At 43.1% G+C, this 21,884-nt stretch overlaps 1 protein-coding gene across 2 annotated transcripts in view; it reads right to left on the reverse strand.

Moving 5' to 3' along the window:
* DNMT3B (DNA methyltransferase 3 beta) overlaps nucleotides 1–20,725 on the reverse strand; it is a 37,731-nt gene extending 17,006 nt beyond the window's left edge. Inside the window, exons 1-12 of one of the 2 annotated variants that reach the window (XM_042465889.1) lie at nucleotides 20,472–20,725; nucleotides 19,654–19,736; nucleotides 18,655–18,801; nucleotides 15,759–15,889; nucleotides 11,720–11,879; nucleotides 9,701–9,787; nucleotides 8,357–8,377; nucleotides 7,467–7,608; nucleotides 6,297–6,428; nucleotides 3,946–3,990; nucleotides 3,081–3,160; nucleotides 1,651–1,763 (exon numbers count right to left, since the gene is read on the reverse strand). In XM_042465889.1, the coding sequence (XP_042321823.1) occupies nucleotides 1,651–1,763; nucleotides 3,081–3,160; nucleotides 3,946–3,990; nucleotides 6,297–6,428; nucleotides 7,467–7,608; nucleotides 8,357–8,377; nucleotides 9,701–9,787; nucleotides 11,720–11,879; nucleotides 15,759–15,889; nucleotides 18,655–18,801; nucleotides 19,654–19,736; nucleotides 20,472–20,622 (1,292 nt within the window). In that variant the 5' untranslated portion in view covers nucleotides 20,623–20,725. Of the gene's footprint in view, nucleotides 1–1,650; nucleotides 1,764–3,080; nucleotides 3,161–3,945; nucleotides 3,991–6,296; nucleotides 6,429–7,466; nucleotides 7,609–8,356; nucleotides 8,378–9,680; nucleotides 9,788–11,719; nucleotides 11,880–15,758; nucleotides 15,890–18,654; nucleotides 18,802–19,653; nucleotides 19,737–20,471 lie in introns of those variants that run through there. The other variant, XM_042465888.1, reaches the window with a different exon arrangement.
* Nucleotides 20,726–21,884: the final 1,159 nt, after the last annotated feature.

Here is a 21,884-nt window from a genome sequence, read left to right on the forward strand (position 1 = left end):
AAACGGTGGTATATGCTCTGGTAACCTCTCGGTTGGATTTCTGTAACGCGCTCTACATGGGGCAACCCTTGTACCAAACCCGGAAGCTTCAATTAGTGCACAACATGGCAGCTAGACTGGTCACTGGATGCCCCAGGACCAGTCATATAACACCTGTTCTACAAGATCTACATTGGCTGCCCATTCGCTTCCGGGCACAATACAAGGTGTTGGTTATTACCTATAAAGCCCTAAATGGCTTGGGCCCAGGGGACTTGGAGGACCACCTCTCCCCATATAATCCGCCCGCACCCTCAGGTCGACCAGGAAGCAACTGTTGAGGGTTCCAGATACGAAATATTCTGCGACTGCACAAAGGGCATTTTCCAGCTCAGCCCCACAGCTCTGGAACTTTCTTCCTGGTGAGCTCCGCTCGGTTACCTCCCTTGACTTATTTAGGAAGAGGTTAAAAACCTTCCTCTTCCAACAGGCTTTCCCCCAGACAATGTAATACCTGCTCTCTCCCCGTTGCATCGTTGCACCTGCACTTTAGGCTAGCTATTGTTGTGATTTTAATCTGTAAGCTTTTTATCTTGTTTTTAATCTGTATTATTGTATTGTTTGGGTTTTTTATGGATACTGTTTGCAAAATTGTACATTTGTTGTACTTCTGCGTAACCCGCTTTGATCTGCAAAGGAAAAGCGGGCTATAAACAGTTTATTGTTATTATTTATTATTATTATTACACACACACCCCTCCACATTCGCTGGGGCTAGGGGCACAGGATCACCATGAATGTGGCAAAACCGCAAATAACAAAAACACTGAGAGAACACCTCTCTAGGAATCTCTAGGTCCTCCAGTGCAATTCTGTGGTCAACATCTGCCAGACATTGACCATAGAACTGCGCTGGAGGAGCTACAAAGGCCTAGCGGAGTGTTCTCTCCAGGTCCTTCAATGCAACTTTTGGTTAAAGTTGGCCACAGAGTTGCACTGGAGGACCTGGATGTTCCTAGAGAGAACACATTAATAAAATCCGTGAATAATCAAATCCGCAAATGTCAAAGCAGCAAAAGTGAAGGGACAAGCATGTGTGTGAATATATATATATATATATTCCAAAAAGCTTATGCTGTTCTTTTGCTCTGAAATGGTTTGCTGTCTCGAGTGAGTTTATCACCCTTTTAAATATAAATCCTCTGTTTTTACCATGGTTTCACTTGTATTTCTTTTTTATCTTACAAGCAGTCTTCAGTCTTAGCTTTGGGGAAAAGGGAGGGTGAAGTATAACTACAGTACTGGTAACAATATTAGTAATACTATAGTAATGGTATGCAACTATTGAAACAGCGCAAATATAAAAACAGTATACAAAATATGAGAATATAAAATATGAGAATAAAAGTATAGCATCCCATTTTCAACAATAAGTAAGGAAGAAGATGTCTATCTCAAATACAAAGGGCCTTTGTCTGCAACTAGAAAGGGAATGAAGAAGGGCCCAGACTGGCTTCTTGTGGGAGGGAGTTCTACAGCCTAATCTTGTAAACAGATGCAATTCCAACTTAGAGATAAAAGGGTTAGGTTTACTAAAGACAACTGAAGGATGCTTAGATAGGGGACTGAGAAAGTGTCAAGGTTGGCAGAGGACAGAGAGAGGATGCCCACCTGAAACAACTGGCATTGTCACAGAGGAGCAGCTCAGTGCCCTCGCAGCAGATGGCACAGTAGGTCTGGTACCCATCCTCATCGTACATGTAGAAAAGCTCCAGGAACCGATCCTACAAGAAACAGGAGAAGACATTCTGAACTCAGCCCAATTATTTGTTCCAACTAGCACAGAATCAAGAGAATGCATGAAAGTATTGAGTGTTTCTACTAAAGTTAATACAAACAGTCAGTGGCATGGGACTAAATATGTTAAAGTCCTCAGATCCCATCTGCTCCAGGAAGCTAAGCAAGGTAAGCCCTGCATACTACTTGGGATGGCAGACCACCAACAAATACCAGGTGCTGTAGGCTATATTTCAGAGGAAGAAACTGTCAAAACCGCCTCCAAGGACTCCTTGCCTCATGAAATTCATGGGATCGCCATATACTGGCAAGTGTCTTAAAAGCACATTTCGAACTTACGGCAACCCTAAGGTGAATATATCTTAGGGTTTTCTTGGCAAGATTAGTTCAGAGGAGGTTTTTATTGCTTTCTCCTGAGACTGGCAGAGTGTGACTTGCCCAAGGTCACCCAGTGGGTTTCATGGAGAGCTAGGAATTGAACCCTGGTCTCCAGAGTCATAGTCCAATGCTCCAACCACTACACCACACCGGCACATATACACTTAGTATAGCACAGAGCCCAAATCCCCTAAAGCCATCACACCTTGGAAGCTAAGCAGGGTCAGCCCTGGTTATTACTTGGATGGGAGACTGCCAGGGAATCCCTGTTGCTGTAGGCTCTATTTCAGAATGTCAAAAGCAACTCTGTGGATTCCTTGCCTAAGAAAACCCTAGTGGTGGCCATAAATCAGCAAGTGACTTGAAGAGACATACATGCACATTCCTAAATATCCTACAAGCACCAGATTCCATTTGATCTTAAAAGCTAAGCAGGGTAACCTCTGGTTAACACTTGGATGAGAGACCTCTAATAAAAAACAGGTGCTGGTAACTATATTTCAGAGGAAGAAACTGGCAAAACCAGCTCTGAGCATTCCTTGCTTAAGAAAACCCTATGAAATTCATGGGGTCACCATAAGCCCACAAGTCACTTGAAGGCACATAGATAGGCAGAGCAAGAGTTTGAAATTCCCATAGAGAACACTAACCCCAGCTCTGGTCTTAAAGGACACAGAATAGTCATTCTCCTGGCCCTACTTGAGATGAACTCCAGTTGCAAGCTCAGATCTCCAGAGAAGCTGGCTGCACTTTTGGGATTTCTGGGGGTTGTACTCCAGAAAAAATAACTTTTCCAGACTCTAGACAACAATCTTCTGGAACGCACTTCCAGCAATATATGCCACAACAGAGATTACATTCCATACTGGCAAATGAAGAACCCAGCATTTTTCCCAGTTACTTTCTCGCCGCATCTGAGTGCTCACCTGGCAAGTTGAGCAGAGTCCCCCTTCAAACAGTGGATGGAAAGTTACTGGATTCTTCGCCCCACAGGACAGACAACTCTCTGTTGCATAAGCAAATAATAGGTCACTTGGATTCCAACTCCCATCTCCTTAAGGCAGCCTTCTCCAACCCAGCATCCCCCCAACCCCCGTCAACCTTGGTCAACACACCTATAAGCCATGATGGCTTGAGACAATGGGAACTGGAGCTAATGAATCTCACCCCATCCGCATCCGCAAGAAGATTATTTGCTTTCTCAGCTATTTTTCAGGCAAGTCTCATACCTGCCCAGTGGCAGCTGGTGGTCCCAATGTTGGCAAAGGTTGTTGTTGTTGTTATTATTATTATTATTATTATTATTGTTATTATTATTATTATTTCCCGCCTCTCCATGTGATCAAGGTAGGGAACCCCATGGTGGGTATTCAGCCAAATTGTAATAAATGGAGAAATCTGAACCAATTTTGGAGAATTAATAGAGAATGCTAAATCAATTTTGTGGAATCAGTATGCATTGAGATCTTGTAGCACCTTTGAGAATAACTGAAAGAGAGGCATTGGTAGCATGAGCTTTCATTGACTTGCGCCTACTTCCTCAGATACATATTCATGCTACCAACTTAAGTCTCAAAGGTGCTACAAGATCCCTTTGCATACTGATTTTCCAGACTAACACAGCTAGGTTTTTGAATTCTACTTTGGGGAGAGGATACTTAGTGTAGCCACGACTATCATGGACCCACCAGCTCTCATTGTCTCTGCCATAGATATACTGAAAGAAAACATTTGCTGAGCCACCAAGTGTGACACAAACATCTATCTATGATGTCAAAAAAACTGCTTTACCTTCCAGGCTCTTCTTGTTATTCCTGACTTCAGAAAGCATCCGCTCTGGAAAGAAAAGTGACAACAAAGAAATGAGTGACCAAAAGCCGCTTGTCACGGAAGGAGAAGCTGCATCCTGCCCAGCTGAAACTTCGTAGAACTTCGTGGATCCAGAGGCTGAAGGTGCTCATGGCCACAATTCCAAATGGACCAACAAAACACCCAAATGAAATGGCCAGAGGCAGGATCGCAACAGCAGTTTTAAAAAGTGACGCTGCTTGGGACGTGTCACATTATCTGTGGATACTGAACCACTAATTCATATGTTATCATACAATCAAAGAATCATAGAATCGTGGAGTTGGAAGAGACCCCAAGAGCCATCCAGTCCAACCCATTCTGCCATGCAGAAACTCTCAATCAAAGCATCCCCGACAGATGGCCATCCAGCCTCTGTTTAAAGACCTCCAAAGGCTCAAAACTGTTAGCCAGTCTAAAACTGTTAGAACCTGGGAGGATGTGAAACTGACAGATGATGATGATGATGGTGATGGTGGTGGTGATGGTGATGATGATGATGATGGAATCCTAAGAGTTGGAAGAGACTACAAGGGCCATTCAGTCCATTCTTCCATGCAGAAAGACAAAATCAAGGCACTCCCTGTGATAGATGGGCATCTAGTCTGTTTAAAATCCTCCAAAGATCTCCATCCAAAGATGTCCACCACCCCCACTATCTAATCTCAGTCAGGAAGGCCTTATTAATGTTCAGGTGGAACCTCTTTTTCTATAGCTTGAATCCATTGCTCCATGTCCTGATCTCTGGAGCATCAGAACACAAACTTGCTCCATGCTCAATATGACATCCCTTCAAATATTTAAATAGGGCTTTCATATCACCTCTTAACCATCTCTTCCCCAAGCTAAATCTACCCAGCTCCCTACGCCTCTCCTCATACGGCTTGGTGGTTTCCAGACCTTTCACCATTTTGGTTGCCCTCCTCTGGACATGCTCCAGCTTCTCAACATCCTTCTTGAATTGTGGTGCCCAGAACTGGACACAATATTCCAGAGAAGGTCTCACCAAATAGAACAGAGTGGTACTATTACTTCCTTCAATCTAGACACTATACTTGTATTGGTGCAGCGTAGAATCCCATTGGCTTGTTTAGCTGCCACATCACATTGTTGGCTCAGTTTATGATCTACTAAGACTTCTAGATCCCTTTCGCATATACTGTTAAGCAAGGTATCACTCATTATATCTCTGCATTTGATGTTTTCTGCCTAAGTGCAGTGCCTTACATTTCTTCCTTCATTTTGTTAGTTTTGGCCCAGCTTTCTTATTAAGGTCATTTTGAATCTTGATCCTGTCCTCTGGGGTATTAGCTGCTACTCCTAATTTGGTGTCATCTGCAAATTTGATAAGTATGCCCCCAATTCTGTCATCCAAGTCATTGATAAAGATGTTGAATAGCACTGGGCCCAGGACATAACCCTGTGGGACCCACTGGTCACTTCTCTCCAGCATGAAGAAGAAAAGCCATTGGCCCAAAACAGACAGGCCGAAAAATGTGGTCTGTGGCCACACTGGCACAAATCATGCCAGTGTTGTACTCAACTAATCAGCCAATACGCATGCCTAGCCCTGATCCAGGCCGCCACTGCAGTTTTGAACCAGGCCATCAAAGGGAGCAGTATTTTACCACTCCTTTTTGGTCCAGTTCTTTGGAGAAGACATGCGTCCAGTGAAGTTTCGCTCGGCATTCGGGAGTGTGTTGTCTAAACGCTATGCACCAAACATGGCCAGAAACCGCATTTTTCGGCCGGTATGTTTCAGGCCATTGATGAGCATCCTTTGGGTTCGGACGGTAAAACAATTGCAAATCAACCTAACAGTTGTATTGTCCAAGTTGATGACTAATGATAATATTACTTCCTGCATTTTCAGTCTACAAAGTGAATTCAATGATTAAGTTTCTAGCCAAGAATCTAGGAATCAATGATGCATTGTTGGATAATGTGGTATGTTCCAGGAACACCACTTTTTGTAACTGCTACTGTGATCCTCTCTATGGCAATTTCATTAAATTGCTTTATCAGATAATGTTCACAGAAGCACAAGAGTTGGAAGGGGCCAAAAGGCCAATCTAGTCCAACCCCAATCTACCATGCAGAAATACATCACTCCTAAGAGATGGCCATCCAACCTCTTTTTAAAGACCTCTAAAGATGGGAGGCAGTCCATTCCACTGTTGTTGATGATTTAATGAACATGATGAAGAAATGAAGAAAACAAAAGAGGTGGAGGAAGTAGCAGCAGCAATAATTGCAAAATTACTGAGTGAGAAACAGACACAGACATCTAATACCTCTGTTTTGGTTCTCCTCTGTCTGCTCCTTGTTGTTCCCATTGTAGAGATACGTCTTTAGCCGCTTGGATGGTGGGGCCACTTCAGCCGGAACTGGCTCTTCCACGCTACTCTCGTCTTGTTCTTCATCCTCTGCCATAGAAAAAGTCAGCCAAGGTAAATAATTTAGTACAGGTTCAATCTCCCTTGACATCCGAAATGCTAGGAATCAGAAGTGTTTTGGATTTTTGTTTTTAATTTTGGATTTCAGAACACCTGCATTTAGATATACATACATAATGAGAGGCCTTGGAGAAGAGACCCAAGTCTCAACACAAAAATCACCATTTATGATTCATGCACACCTTATACATATAGCTTGAAAGTAATCTTAAACAATATTTTCTTCAAACCCCCACTGAAGAAACTGGCCAAGAAAACCTATGATAGGTTTGCCTTAGGGTCACTGTAAGTCGTAAATGACTTGAAGGCACAGAACACTGTACCTTTCATGGTTAAGGAAAAGGGAGCATTTCAACACAGGCTGCCTTCAGAAATTTACTAAGAGGAGTACTGATGGGTTGTAAAATTGAAGTTTAAGAGCTGCATGTCGCCCAGACATGGCAGCGTTTTCTCTATACTCAATTCACCACTATGTTCTACTTTTCTAGACATACCTCATTTTTCCTAGATCCATCCGCATTGCACACATACAGAAATACTGTACGACCAACCCCTATATCTGTGGGGACTATGTTTGGGGACTATGTTCCCATGCTTACCACGTAAATGTAAAACCATAGACAATGGAAATCCTATTGAGATGAATGACTTCTGGAGAAAGCTGCCTATGGAGTCGCATTGGAGGACCTAAAAATTCCTAGAGAGAACACAGCTCTAGGCATATCCAGGTCCTACAGCATAACTCTATGGTCAATCGTGTAATCAATGTTTTAACTGTCTTTTATACTGTCAGCTGCCTTCAATCCCATTTTGGGAGAAAGGCGGGATATAACTGCAATAAATAAATAAATAAATAAAATGAACTTCCACTGGAAACAACTCATAGAAATGCACTGAAGAACCTATAAAATGTCTAAAGAGAATACTTCCACTGATTCCTGACCAACAGATTTCTCCAAAACACGCAGGTCATCTTCCCACCCAACCTCAGAAAGATAAACTCCATACCTGAGATCTTGGGTGGCTTCAGTCCTTTCCCTCCTGTGGGCTTGAAGCCACCAAGGGCCCAATCCACCATGGGCTTCAGCTTTTCTTCCAGAGAATCCCCCGGGGAACTAGAGAAAGTCTTGCCAGCTCGGCTGCTTGCAATCTGCCAGAAGGGAAAGGTTTTACCAAAGTGTCGCAGCGAAACACATCATCACAAGGTTGGCAGCCCAATGTGGGGTCAAGGAGGGAGGTTTTGGGGGATTCTGTTTTTGCAAAATGCTCACTAGCCATTGCCTCTTTCATGGCAGTGGAATGTGCAAAACTTGTTCAGACTCATGAGAAATGTAACCACTGACCAATTTTGGGAGCGGATGCCAAAATAACATTTCACACTGCCAAAGTCCAGGTTAACCTCTAGACTGGACTCCTATAATGTTCTTGATGATGATGATGATGATGATGATGATGATGATAATTTATTTCTTACCCGCCTCTCCCCATGGATCGAGGCAGGGAACAACAACAATTAACAGGCACATCACATCAGTTAAAACACAAGCCAGCATGGTGTTGTGGTTTGAGTGCTGTAGAACAGAGTTCGAATTCCTTGCTCAGACAAATCACACACACTCTCAGCCTCAGAGTAAGGCAAAGGCAATCCCCCTCTGAACAAATTCTGCCAAGAAAACTCCATGATAGGGTCGCCTTCGGATGACTCAAAAGCACAGGACAACAACAATTTGCTTTTCCAAGGAGTTGGCCTTGCAGAAAACCTGCACCCAGCACAAAGCACACCAGTTAAATTGTTAAATCAGACATTACACTGAAAATGTATAAAACTGGAGTGGCTGCCAATGCACTTTCACTCCAGTTGTTGGGAGTGGTATTCAAAGCCCTAAATGGAATGGGGCTTCCAATACGTGAAGGAATGCCTCTCCCTTTATATGTCTGTCGAAGAACTGAGGTCTAGTGGAGGGCCCCATCTGTATCCTACTAGTAAAAGCAATACACTGTGGGAGGACATTAAGGCAAGACCTTCCTTACAGTGACACCTTAATTGTGAAACAACCTCTGGATTGTCACCCATCCTAACTTCATTCCAGTGCCAGTTTTTTATTAAAGCCTTTGGGGTCTACTTGATTTTACCTAAATTTGCACAAGGAGATTTTGTTGGCCCCCTCCCTGCTATCTTTCCAGCAGCAGGGAAATACCATTGTATTTAAGGAGACATTTGGGTTTCAATAATAATAACATTTTATTCTTACTCTGCCTCTCCAATAGGATCGAGGCGGCTTACAACAATGATAAAATACATACAATATAAAATAATCCCACTCTCCCCTCCCTCCCGCAAACAACATCACAATAAGTCCTATATAACAATAATAACATCCAATTTTAAATAATTAAAACAATGAGAGACAAGACAAATATGTTACAGCAGATGGAGCTTTTCGTGAGTACTGCTGCAGTTCGCTTTTATTATGTTTTAAATATGTTTTTTAAAACTTCTTTTTAACTGTTCTTTTTAAACAGAAGTTCAGTTTAGTTGTGTTTTAGTTGTACAGTGGTACCCCGGGTTACGAAATTAATTCGTTCCGCGGCGCCCTTCGTAACCCGAAAGATTTCGCAACCCGAAAAAGCCATAGCCGCTAGCGCTGGAAGCCGTGATTTCGTGCGAAAAAGCGCCGAAAAGCACCAAAAAAATTTTTTCGTAAGCCGGAAAAAAAAAACCCGGAACAGTTTTTTCCTATGGAATTTTTTCGTATCCCGGAAATTTCGTAAACGCGGTGCTTTCGTATCCCGGGGTACCACTGATTTGTGTTTAAGGATTTGCAGAGCCTTGAATCCTGTACTGGGATATAATTACTTAAATAATCAATAAGAAAATAAACAATTATTGTTTTAAAGTGTTTAAACTGGTGTGTTAAGGGCCTCGTTTTAAACAGAGTTTTTCCATGCCACTCCAAGACATCAGTGGGATTAATTAATAACCAATTAATAATTGTGGTGGGATGAAATATCAAGCCTGAGTCAGAGGAAGAATGCTTCCATCCTCCTTCTTGGAAGATAGAGGAGGAATCTGGACAAAATAAAACCAGTACCCTGCAGTCTTGTCTTGTGAATGATACTTTACACTACTGTTAATTCAGCAGAGTGGGTGAAAATGCTCACTTCTGAGCACCAGGCTACAGACATTTTGGCCAAACTGGTTCCCACTCATTCTCCCATTACCTCCAAAACATGGAGATGGCTTGTCGGTAGGACACCAACTTCTGAAAAGTGGAAGAGTTGAAATGGTCCTGGAAGGCCACCAATCCCACCAGTTTGTCAGCGGAGACCTGTTGCAGGAAAAAAAAAACATGCTTCATTCATGGAACATGGGATGTCCACAACATAGAAAAACCACAAGCCCCCAGAACTGCATCCAAAGCATCCCCACTCCAGCAAAACGCGCAAGATTTTCTAAAAGCAAAAAAACTGGCATTGCCAACCCATGCCAATGCAAAGGAACTCTTGTTCTTCCCCAAATGATGCCAATAGGAGGAACATACACATTCAGGTAGTACAAAAACCTGTATTGTCAAACTGTCCCCACGCTCTGTACAAAATGTCATTTACTTGAGTAGAGAACTGTGCTTAGGTTGGGATTCCAAACTTCCAAAAACAGCCATAGATGAATGACCTGGGTGTAGCCCAGCGGTTCCCAACCTTTGTCCCTTCATATGCTTTGGACATCAGCACCCAAGTCCCAGCCAACTTGGCCAACAGTAAGCAGTAATGGGAGCTGAAGTCCAAATTATCTGCAGGACCAAATGGTTCGGACCACTGGTCTAGCCAATCTGACACAATCCTCACTAGATTGCAGTGCGGAATTTCTGATTCAAAGAACAAATAATACATTCCACCTTCTGCTTCTTCTGAAAAGGCCGGTATAATGTGCTGGGGAGGGGGGGCTAAATTGGGGCACTGATGAGTCCACACCAGTTTTCCCTCCTCACCTCCTGCTCTCCATTTCCTTTCCAGTAATCTGTAAGTTTTTAAATAGTTTTGTTAGAAAACTAGAATGATATAGTATTCTGACGCTGGCTTCTAGGAAAATTTGAAGCTTGATTGCTCTAAGACCCATTCATGTGCAGGTGACACCCAACTCTTTCTCTCCTTCCCATCTGGACTCCAAGGAACTGTGCTGAACCAGTGTCTGCTGTGAGTAATGGACTGGATGAGGGCAAACAAACTGAAGTTTAATCCAGAAAGACAAAGGTACTCCTGTTCTCGTAAGGCAGATCAAGAGAATAGGGATTCCGCCTGTGCTGGATTGGGTAACACTCCCCCGGAAATCTCAGCTCACAAGTTGGGTGTGCTCCTGGACACCACTCTGAGCCTGGATGCCCAGGTTCCAGCAATGGCCATGAGTGCATTTGCACAGTTTAAACTTGTGCACCAGCTACGACTATTCCTTGAGAAGTCAGATCTGGCTACAGTGACACATGCCTGATTACATCCCATTTGACTACTTCAATGCACTCTACGTGGGGATGCCTTTGGAAACTGTTTGGAAACTTCAGCGGGTTCAAAACGTTGCAGCCAGAATGCTGACTGGGGCCAGTTAGAGGGAGCATATAAACTCCCTTGTTAAAACAGCTCCACTGGCTACCCACCTGGCTACCCATCTGCTTTCTGGGCACAATTCAGTGCTGGTCATGACCTATAAGCCCAACACAGGTTAGGTCCAGAGTATTTGGAGGCTCGTCTCCCTATGAACCACCTAGAGCCCTAAAATCTGCAGGAGAAGGCTTTCTCTCGGTCCATCAAGATCACAGGGACCTGAGATCCATGCATTTGTTATCCACGGGGGATCTGGAAACCAAACCTCAGCGGATAACAAGGGTCCACTGTATAACACAGTCCTAATATCCTAAAAGGCACCCGATCCTGTCTGATCTTAGAAGCTAAGCAGGGTCAGCCCTGGTTAGGACTTTGGGTGGGGGACCACCAACAACATCTCATATTAAATTTCAGAGGAAGGAACTGGCAAATCCATTTCTGGGAATTTGTGGCCCTAAGGAAACCCTATGTAATCTTGGGGTTCCAGTTACTGGTGGCATGAAGGGACATCTGCATGCACAAACTCAAAAACTCAGGAGACAAGATGTTGCAGTGGCAGCTCATGTCGAACCACCATGTTGTAACTGTGAATGGACAACCAGATTGGATCAAAGAAGCCCAAGTCCAGTGGGTCTTCAGGGCCCTCTCCTCCTGTTTCCCCTCACCTCTGAAAACTTTCCCTCACCAAACCATTTGACCCATCGCATCCCAGGGCTGCGAGGGCGGTTGGATGTGGCCTTCCAGGTGACAATGATGGCCGGGCACCAGGCCAAGCCCCGGATCTTCCCCCACACCAGCTCCCCGATTTTCAAATCTCTCCCATCCGTAAGAAAAAGCAGTAAGGTGGACCTGTAAACCATCATCATCATCCTCATCATCATCCTCATCCACTCCAAACCATTTTCTGCAATTGCCATGGCCATTGCAACTAGCAACAATGACTCTGGAAGATGATTTTATATCTTGCTTTGGACCCTGTGCAGAAATGTGGGGTGTAATTTTAAATAAATAAAATGGAAACATCACAGTCCTGACCAGCCCTAATAAAACAGTTCAAATGGGTGGCTGAGATAGTGACACTTATGGCTTTATGATGGTTCCGTGTATGCAACGTTATTTCATGAACAAGATTATTTTAAATATTAGTATTAAAATTACCTTCGATTAGTTGTGTAAGATGTATATGAAACATGAATGAATTTCATGTTTAGACTTGGGTCTCATCTTAAGGCAATCATTCTATATAGTCCAGTATTCCTCAAAAATCCAAAATCCAAAACACTTCTAGTCCAAGCTCTTCGGATAAGTGAGACTCGATCTTTTTTAGTGTCCAAGCTTATCCCAACATTTTAATGGTTTTAAACCATTTAATAATAATAATATTTGTTTTATTATTTATATTTTATTATTAACCTTATTTATGAAGCGCTGTAATTTACACAGCTCTGTACATACAATCTTTTTAATTGCGGTTCCTGCCCTCAGGCTTACACATCTAAAAAGACATGACACAGAAGGAGAAGGGAGTGGTGAGGGAAAGGGTAAGAGGTCCAGCAGTTCTCTCAACTCGAGGCTGACCAAGGCAGATGGACTAAGGGAGGTGGCTTATCAAATGGAAGGTAATCATTCCGGGAAATACAAGGTACCGTCGAACTAATCGTTGCGGCTAATCGTAACGAGAAAACTCGTACTAATGCATAGGCGCAATGGAAAAAAAAATAGCTCTTGCGCCCTCGGTGGCGGAAAATAGCGCCGAGGTTTTTTTGTAACCCGGAAAAACCTTCGAGCCGAAACAATAATACCTAGGGATTTTTCGTATGAAATCGTAAGCGGGTAATAGTTATCCCCGGGGTACCACTGTACTCACAAGTAGGATAATGCATATACAGTACATAGAATACAGGATGGATCGATAACGCCAACAAACAGAACATCCGATAGTAAGCGACAATTATGCCGATGCCTGGGAGAGGCTTCTCTGAATAGGATGGTTTTCAACTCGTTTGAAGTGGTTAATGAATGATGGCTCTTGCTTGTGAGGAAGAAGGTTCCAGGAGTGAGGGCAGCAAGTGAAAAAGGGGCGAATCCGCGGATGGGGCCAGAGAGGAAATCCTGGCTGGGACAGGAACCTGACTACCAGAACGGAGGGCCCTGGTGGGAAGGTGGAGAGAGAAAGAAGGTCTGATAAGTAAGGAGGGGCCAGTCCATGGAGGGCTTTGAATGTCGACAGCAGGAGCTTATACTGAATGCGGAAAGGGAGAGGGAGCCAGTGAGGGATGCCAACACAGGAGAGATGTTGGTCAGAGCGGTGGGTGGAGTGATAATGCGTGCAGCTGAATGCTGGACAGAGATTAAGGACGGAGTGTGAGAAGAGAAGCCCAGCCAGGAGGACGTTACAGTAATCCAGTCATGAGTCACTAGGGCATGGACAGGATCTTGGCAGAGTAGAGGCGGAGAGTTGGTCGGATTTGGCAATCTACAAGCCTTGGCTGTGGTCTGGATCTGAGGGATACACGACACAGAGAAGAGTCAAAGTAAAACCAAGACTGCAGGCTTGCTGGAATGGTTGAATAAAATGTTGTCCACAGAGACAGAAAAGGAGTGTTGAAGGGTGGGCTTAGGAGGAAAGACAAGAAGCTCCGTCTTGGACATGTTGGCTTCAAACGCCGATGGCGAATCCAGTGTGAGACAGCTGTAAGGCAAGACGAGACTTTGTTCAAGCCTGGAGAAAGGTCAGGGGCGGAAAGATAAGCTGGGTGTCATTGGCATAGAGATGGTAGGAGAAACCACAAGAGCTGATGGTTTTCCTAAGGACCGTGTGATAGAGAGAAAACAGAAGGGACCCAGAACAGAGCCCTGGGGAATTTATTTAATACCGCTATTCAAAGATCATAGTGGTGAACAGCAGTAAGCTATTAGCAAGTAAGCTAATTTAAATGTTTTATTGTTCACCACCCTGAAATTCTTAGATATAGTGTGGGATATTGATATCTTGAGGTATAAATCAGTTAAAAAACCAGTGTGTTGAATAATGCAGTTTGACACCACTCTAACTCCCTCCTACAGAATCATGGGGTTGTGTATTATGCATGTGTGTTCGTAGTTTTTATCTTATATATAATTTTAAATGTGTTTTATTCTTTAATAACTATCTGTTTAATAAGTATCTGAAGATGCCAGCCAAAATGCTGGCGAAATGTCGGTAATAAACTCTTCTAGAACTGGCACAGAGCCCCGAAAACCCACAAAACTATCTGTTTTAATATTGTAACAATTTAATTATTTTTCCTATGTTTTTAATTGTACTGTTTTTAATGTTTTGACACCAATCTGAGCCCCCAGTTCTGGGAAAAGAGCGGCATACAAATAAATATAATAATAAATATATAATTGTGCGGGCACCAACACACTTGGCAGATAAGGCTAAAGACCTGTAAAAACTACCAATCCCAGAATTAAGTTGTTTTTAATTGTGTTACTTTAGTATGTTTGTTGTTTGTAGTGTTTATTAATGTCTGTAGATATAAGTAGAAGAGGTTCCCTCCCTTTCCCCCCTTTCTGTGTTGATGTGTATCATCTTTAGTTTTAATAATAAAATCCAAATAAAAAAACATTAAATCTAAGACAAGAAAGCCAACCAGAACTCAAAGCTGCTTTGAATTCCATTTTGGGAGAAAGGCAGGTTATAATAAATTCAATCACTTGAAATAAATCAAAAATGATAAAGAAACTTCCTGTTTAAATACATCTCCTGGTGCACCATTTAGGCTTTCGGCTTTTTAAAAAGCTCTCTCTTGGCCTTAAACTTTCAAGGAGAAGATGAACAAGATCGCAAAATGATAGCAAACCCTTTATTGGCGAGGTGCACCTCCATGATCCCCAAATACAACTTGGGGGCTGCAAGGAGCTATTCCTGTCCTCATGGACTTTCTTTTGGTCTCATGAAGTCTTGGGATGTTTCCTGCCCCCATCCTAGTTACTTAGTAAGCTAACAGAGCTACTGAGGAACGCAGCAGGCGCCCTCTCTTGACCGCAAAAGTCAGAGGCCAAAAGTCAGCAAGCGGTCAAGCTTGATCCCGGGTCTTGTCTGCAGACTCTGTCGCCAGCCTTATTAAAAAATCATTCAAGAATAGCTTTTTAAAAGAAAAAAGTAAAACCTTCAGGTGTTCTCTAAACCAGGCTGCTGGAATTTTCATCTGCTCTTTTATAACTCCACTTTGCTTAAATGTGTTCTTCTTTCAAACTTCCAGATTTATTTGTGCATTTAATCCTCATATCATCATCCTGCTGCTCTAATTCTCATGGCATTTTCCCTACTGCTTAGCCAGAGTCTCAAAAGATTGGTACCTTCAGAAATTGGGAAAGTTACTTTTGGGAAATTTTAATTCTCAGCATCTGCCATACAAAGAGACAGTGATTACAGGAGATGCATCTACATAGTAGAAATAATGCAGTTTGACAATACTTTGACTGCCATGAAGCAACGCTATGGGATCCTAGGATTGTATAGTTTGCTGTGGCACCAGTGCTCTTTGACATTGTAAAACTACAAATCCCGGGATTTGTAGGATGGAGGTACAGGACTTAAAAGTGGTGTCAAACTGCATTATTTTTATAGAATAGATCTGTCCTGGAGTGGTAACCCAAAATAGCAACTGTCCTGAGCCCCAAAATTTGTCCCAGTCTGGAACCTTTCCTCCTACCTGGTATTCTTTGGCCCGCCTCAGTAATGGCGAGTAAGGACTTCCGTTTGGGATACCATTGATGGCCCACGGTCCGGACGAGATGCTTTCTTCCTCTGAATAACTGACTGATGCACTGATTCTTCTAGAATACTAAGATGAAGAAAAGAAAGGAAAGGAACTTCCTCTGAGACTTAAGTAGGAAAAAAGCCAAAAGCAGACAAATGAGAACCAAGAGGGGACGGACCACCAGCATGAAACACATCATCCATAGCATATCATGGCCCAACTATACCCATCATCCACCGCAATCCCCCTCTAGAGGAATAGCATAATGTATGCAGAATGCACAAACCAGTTAGGAAGAAGGAGAACTGAGTGCATTCTCCTCCCCTGATCTAGAGAACCAAAGGGCTATTAGAATCATAGAATCGCAGAGTTGGAAGAGACCCCAAGGGCCATCCAGCCCAACCCCATTCTGCCAGGCAGGAATTCAAAATCAAAGCATCTCCTACAGATGGCCATCGGCTTCTTTTCAAAAAGCTCCAGACTCCACCATTTTCCAAGGCAGCGTCTTCTACTCTTGAACAGCTCTTGCCATCAAGAAGTTCTTCCTAATGTTTAGGTGGAATCTCTCTTCCTGTAGTTTGAATCCACTACTCTAGGTCCTATTCTCTGGAGCAGCAGAAAACAAGCCTGCTCCATCTTTAGTATCCTATCATCCCTTCATTGTCTTTACTCCAACCTAAACATCCCCAGCTCCCTAAGGCATTCCTCATAGGGCTTCATGGTTTCCAGACCCTTGACCATTTTGGTGGCCCTCCTTTGGACACGCGCATTCAGCCAGGTGTCCCCCATAATCCTATATCTATTCATTTTATTTTTTCCACCCTAAGTGCAGTACCTTACATTTCTCCATGTTGAAGTTCATTTTGTTAGTTTTGGCCAAGCCTTCTAATCTATTAAGGTCATTTTGAAATTTTGATCCTGCCCTCTGGGATATCAGCATCTCCTCCTAATTTGGTGTCATCTGCAAATTTGATAAGCATTCCCTCTATTCTTTTGTCCAAGTCATTGATTAAAATATTGAATAGCACTGGGCCCAGGACAGACCCCTGTGAGACCCCATTGGTCACTTCTTTCCAGGAGGAAGAAGAGGAGCCCTGGTTGAGCACCCTTTGGGTCTGGCTGGTCAACCAGCTGGCTTTCCCATCCATTGAGGAAGACTCATATCTGAGGCCAAAGAGCAGAAGTTAGGGGAACAACCAAACCAACATTTTCTGGACTTCCTACTACAAACTCTGTATTATCACCTGGAAAATCTGCAGTTGCAGCCTGTTGCCTTAAGAAATCAATAAATACAGGCAAGTCACACCCTCTCAGTCCCAGAAAACTTCATGATACTGTTGCGTTAGGGTTGTTGTAAGTCAGGAAAAATGTGAAGGCGCACAACAAAAACAGCAGCAGCAGCAGCAGCAAACACAGGCACTGGGAACTGCGCCAGGGAAGAACCCGATTTTCACCCCTGCACCACTCTAGTGGGCTGCAAAGAGACAATGTGCTGAAAGTGATGTCACATTCGTAAAGTTTTAAAACAATTACACTCGTCCCTCCACATTCGCTGGGGTTAGGGGCACAGGACCTCCGTGAATGTGGGGGGAAACGCAAATAACAAACTCATTATGTCTTTACCTGAGAGAACACCTGTCCAGGAATCTCTAGGTCCTCCAGTGCAGCTCTGTGGCCAACATCTGCCAGACACTGACCATAGAACTGCGCTGGAGGAACTACAAAGGCCTAGCAGAGTGTTCTCTCTAGGATTTTCTACGTCTTTTACTGCGACTTTTGGTTAAAATTGACCACAGAGATGCACTGGAGGACCTAGATATTCCTAGAGGGAACATATTTATAAAATCCGTGAATAATCAAAGCCCCAAAAGTCAACGCTGCAAACGTGGAGGTGCGAGTCTATTTGTGAGCCGCCTTTCCAGGGGAAAGGTAGCATATAAATGAAATAAATAGATAGATTTTGGCCCCAAAAGGGCAATTTTTGAACTTTGGGAGGGTAAGGAGGTAAATTCATGAAAATTACAACATTTTTGTGTGCTTTAGACCTTTGAGGGTGTATTCTGGCCAACTGTTTGGCCAAAAATCTATTTGAGGGGGTGTCAGGAGTGAAGGTCAGGGAAGAAAATGCAAGAGCAGGTTTCCCCCTTAATATAAGGAAAACAAAAATAATGACCACAGAGGAATTACAACAATTCATGAAGACGATGAGGAAACTGAAATCGTCAAAGAGTTCCTGTATCTCGAATCAACATTGTTAAGAATGGAGATTACAGTCAAGAAATCAAGAAGAGTAAGAATGGAGAGGGCAGCCATGAAAGAATCAGACAAGATCCTAAAATGTAAAGATATTCAATTGAGTACTAAAGTTAGGCTTGTCGAAGCCATTGTATTCCCCATCACCATGTACGGATGTGAGAGCTGGACAGCTAAAAAAGGAAGAAAATCAATTCACTGGAGATGTGATGCTGGAGAAGTGCTGAGGATACCGCTGGATGGCCAAAAAGACAGGGATCCTGGGACAGATCAAGCCGGAAGTCTTCCTGGAAGCCAAGATGAGTAGACTGAGGCTGTCGTACTTTGGCCACATCATGTGAAGGAAGGACTCATTGGAAAAAATGATAATGCTAGGAAAGATGGAAGTAGAAAGAGAAAGGCCGCATGCTAGATGGATCAACTCCATTTACAGGACCTAAACAAAGCAATGGAGCACAGTGGGTCTTGGAGATGTCTCATCCACAGGCTGGCCATGAGTCAAGGCAGACTCAAGGGCAGTTAACAACAAGAACAACAGGGTTGCTACCCGTAAATGGGGAAAATTTCCTATGGGGGGCTAGAAGAGGGACCCCTACCCTGATTCTGTGCCTTTCCTTGAATCCCTCTATACTCTCCACATCATCTTTGGGTTTCTTCTCCTGCGGTCCTGCCTGGAAGACAATGCGAGGAGCGGGCTTCTGACGCAGACTGTTCTCCCAGCCAGCACTTCCACGGGTCCGTACCTGGGAACCCAAAAAGAAAAGGAGCAAAGAACACTGACTGTGTCAGTATCTATCCTGGTATAGATGGGACTGAGCAAGAGGTACAGCCAAGCTCCAAGTGTTCACAAGTTTGGAAAAAACAGTAAGGGACCAGCATGCAGGGCTGGCTGGTTTAAACCAGGTTGGTTCAAACTACGGTTTAAACCTTTGTTTAAACCAAATGACTTTTTTTAAAAAAGCTTAGCTTTGGCTATTATTACTATTCTCCAATCCCTTCACCAGAAAAGCAATGACTATTTACAAGCAATGACTATTTGATCTTAAACATTTTAATGTTAAGTTTATTCATCGTCAGACCAGCATCAACTATCAACGGCTTCTTTTTAATCACTTTATTTTATAGTACAAGAAATCCTTAAATTAACAAAAGTTCAACCAAAACAACTTGCTTTAAAAGAGCATCTTTTTAAAGGAACAGTTGTTATTTAAGCTAGTGGCCATAACATCTAACTGCATTTTGCTACTTTATTTTTTGATTTAATCTAAGATTGGTATAGTCCTATACTTCTATATATAGATCACCAACTTGTCATCATTTTCTTTGCTTTGTCCTTTGCATCCTTTGTTACATGCTCTTAGGTTTCATATCAAAATCCATAATTTTGGCCCCAAAACCTGCCCTCGATTTATACATGAAGTCAACTTATACTCGAATATAAACTGTAGTTCTGGAACAATACATCCCTTATCCCAAGCTTGCATGCTACACAACTGGCACTGTGTTCCTCCTATACAAGATGTATCTGCACTCACATTATGGGAAGGAAGGAACAAGGGGACACAACCTGAGGACTGATGCATGGAAGGTCTTACCTCTTGCCCTTCCTTGAGGGACTCAGTACCCTTGTTCTTCTTTTCCTTTGTCTTGAGGGACAGATTCACTGCATCACCAGCATCTGCACAATGGAGAACATTTGCTTTCACTTAGCAGAAATAAAAAAAGACGGCTTGCTGTTTCTTCTCTTCCCACCCTGACTTCGTCTGGACCAAACCACAAGATTTGGGAACCTTCTTCAGAATGTCCTCATCCAAGACAGTTTACCCCAACGGTGGCAAAACTGCGGCCTTCACGATGTTTTGGACTGCAATGCCTCTAATCCATGGCCAAGGGACATATTGGCTAGGGATTCTGGAAACTGAAGACCAAAAGATCTGGAGGAACAAGCATTTCACCTCCTGTACTCCTAGATTTTTGACACAGCTGGCCTCCAATTAGCAGCTATGAATTTCTTTTTTATTTATTTACTTCATTGGAGGAATCAATCCAACATCATTTCAATTGTTGGTCAGTAACGCTGGGCATCCCAACACCAAATGGCTTTCATGTCGGAGGAGTGATGACTCTGTCCCAAGTTTTAATATTTGAAGGAGCTACTGTCCAAAATCAGTATCTTGGCTGAAAGTTCAAACCAAACCCGCAAAAAGATGCAGTAGAAACATGACTATCATGACGCCTCTTAGCCTTCCCTCCCTCCCACTTTATTTCTATTTATTCTGTAAGCCACATTATCATTATCATTATTATTATTTTCTTATATCTTGCCTTTCTCCCAATATAGGAAAGTCTGAGTGATTGATCAATTGACTTCCCTCTGTTCAGAAGCTGCAAGAACAGGAAATGCCAAGGGTACCTGCTTTCTTCTTATTCTCCCCCTCGACTTCCAAAGAAGGGTCCTCTCTGTCCTCCGATGGGTCACCACAGCTTCCATTCACCAAGACCAGCTTCTCCTCACTGTCCATCTCCCAGCACACCTGCTTTTCCTTCTTCATTTTCACCTGCATGAGAGATTTTCAGGATGCTTGGTTGTTCATCCAGCCTCTTAGTCACTTTCAACTTAACAGCAAACCTAAGGCAAACCCATCAGCACAGGGCTTTCTTGGCAAGGGTCGTCTGGGGAAGGGGTTTGCCTTTGCATTCTTCTGAGGCTGAGAAAATGTGACTTGCACAAGGTCACCCAGGGGGCTTCCATGGCCCAGAGAGGGAATTCGAATCCTGGTCTCCAGAGTCATAGTCCAATGCTCAAACCACACCACATGGGCTCTCAACACCCAGCATCCCATACATGAATTAACCCAGACTAGGCATGAATTTGCCCTACTATTTTTATTGGCAAATCTCACCAGCATTTCATCATCTTTCCAGAACAAAGCATAGAAAAGAGACTTCCTTGGACTACATTCCCCAGAATCCCCTAGCTACCATGGTAAGGGGGCCTCTGGTGGTTGCAACAATAACTTTCCCCACCTCTTTTCTAAAATGTGACCCATGAAGCTAAGAAGTGTGTGGTCACCCATTGGTGTGCCACCACTAAATGTCTAGAGAAACAAGTTGTTGTGTTTGAATGTCATTCTGGTAGAAACATTCATAAGAACAAACATCCAGGGAAGAAGAAGGGGAGAGGGTTTGTAGTTTAAAATGGTTGTTCATCCTCCAGAGTGGACCTAAATACCCCAAAAGCACCAGCTAAACAGGGTTGGTATAGTTGTCCCTTTGTATCTACAGATTCTGCATCCATGGATTCAAGCATTTGCAACATGAAAATATTCCTCCAAAAAAATTCCAAAAAGCAAACCTTGATTTTGCCATTTTGTATAAGGGATACCATTTTATTGCACCATTGTATATAATGGGACTTGAGCAACCACAGATTTTGGTATCCATTGGGGGGGGGGGGTTCCTGGAACCAATCCTCAATGGATATCAAGGGCCTCGCTGAGCTTGGATGGGAGACCGCCACAACTCCCAGGTGCTGTTGGCTCTATTTCAGAAGAAGAAACCGGGAAAACTGCTTCTGAGGATTCCTTGCTTTCTTATAAAAATTTTCATGAGGTCAGCACAGGTTGACAGGTGACTTGAAGGCACATAAGACACACACATCACCCAAAGAATGCTGATTATCTAGCAGTTTAAAAGTTAAAAAACATTCAAACACTTGATCAAATATTATGCCAGGTAAAAGTGGCATCCAAACTTCAATACAATAAATTTCCAAAACCCAAACAAACCTGCATCCAATTTGTCTCCAAAGCTGACTGTGGAACAG

The sequence above is a fragment of the Sceloporus undulatus genome, chromosome 4, assembly GCF_019175285.1.
Source record: "Sceloporus undulatus isolate JIND9_A2432 ecotype Alabama chromosome 4, SceUnd_v1.1, whole genome shotgun sequence".
In the NCBI taxonomy this organism is placed as follows: domain Eukaryota; kingdom Metazoa; phylum Chordata; class Lepidosauria; order Squamata; family Phrynosomatidae; genus Sceloporus; species Sceloporus undulatus.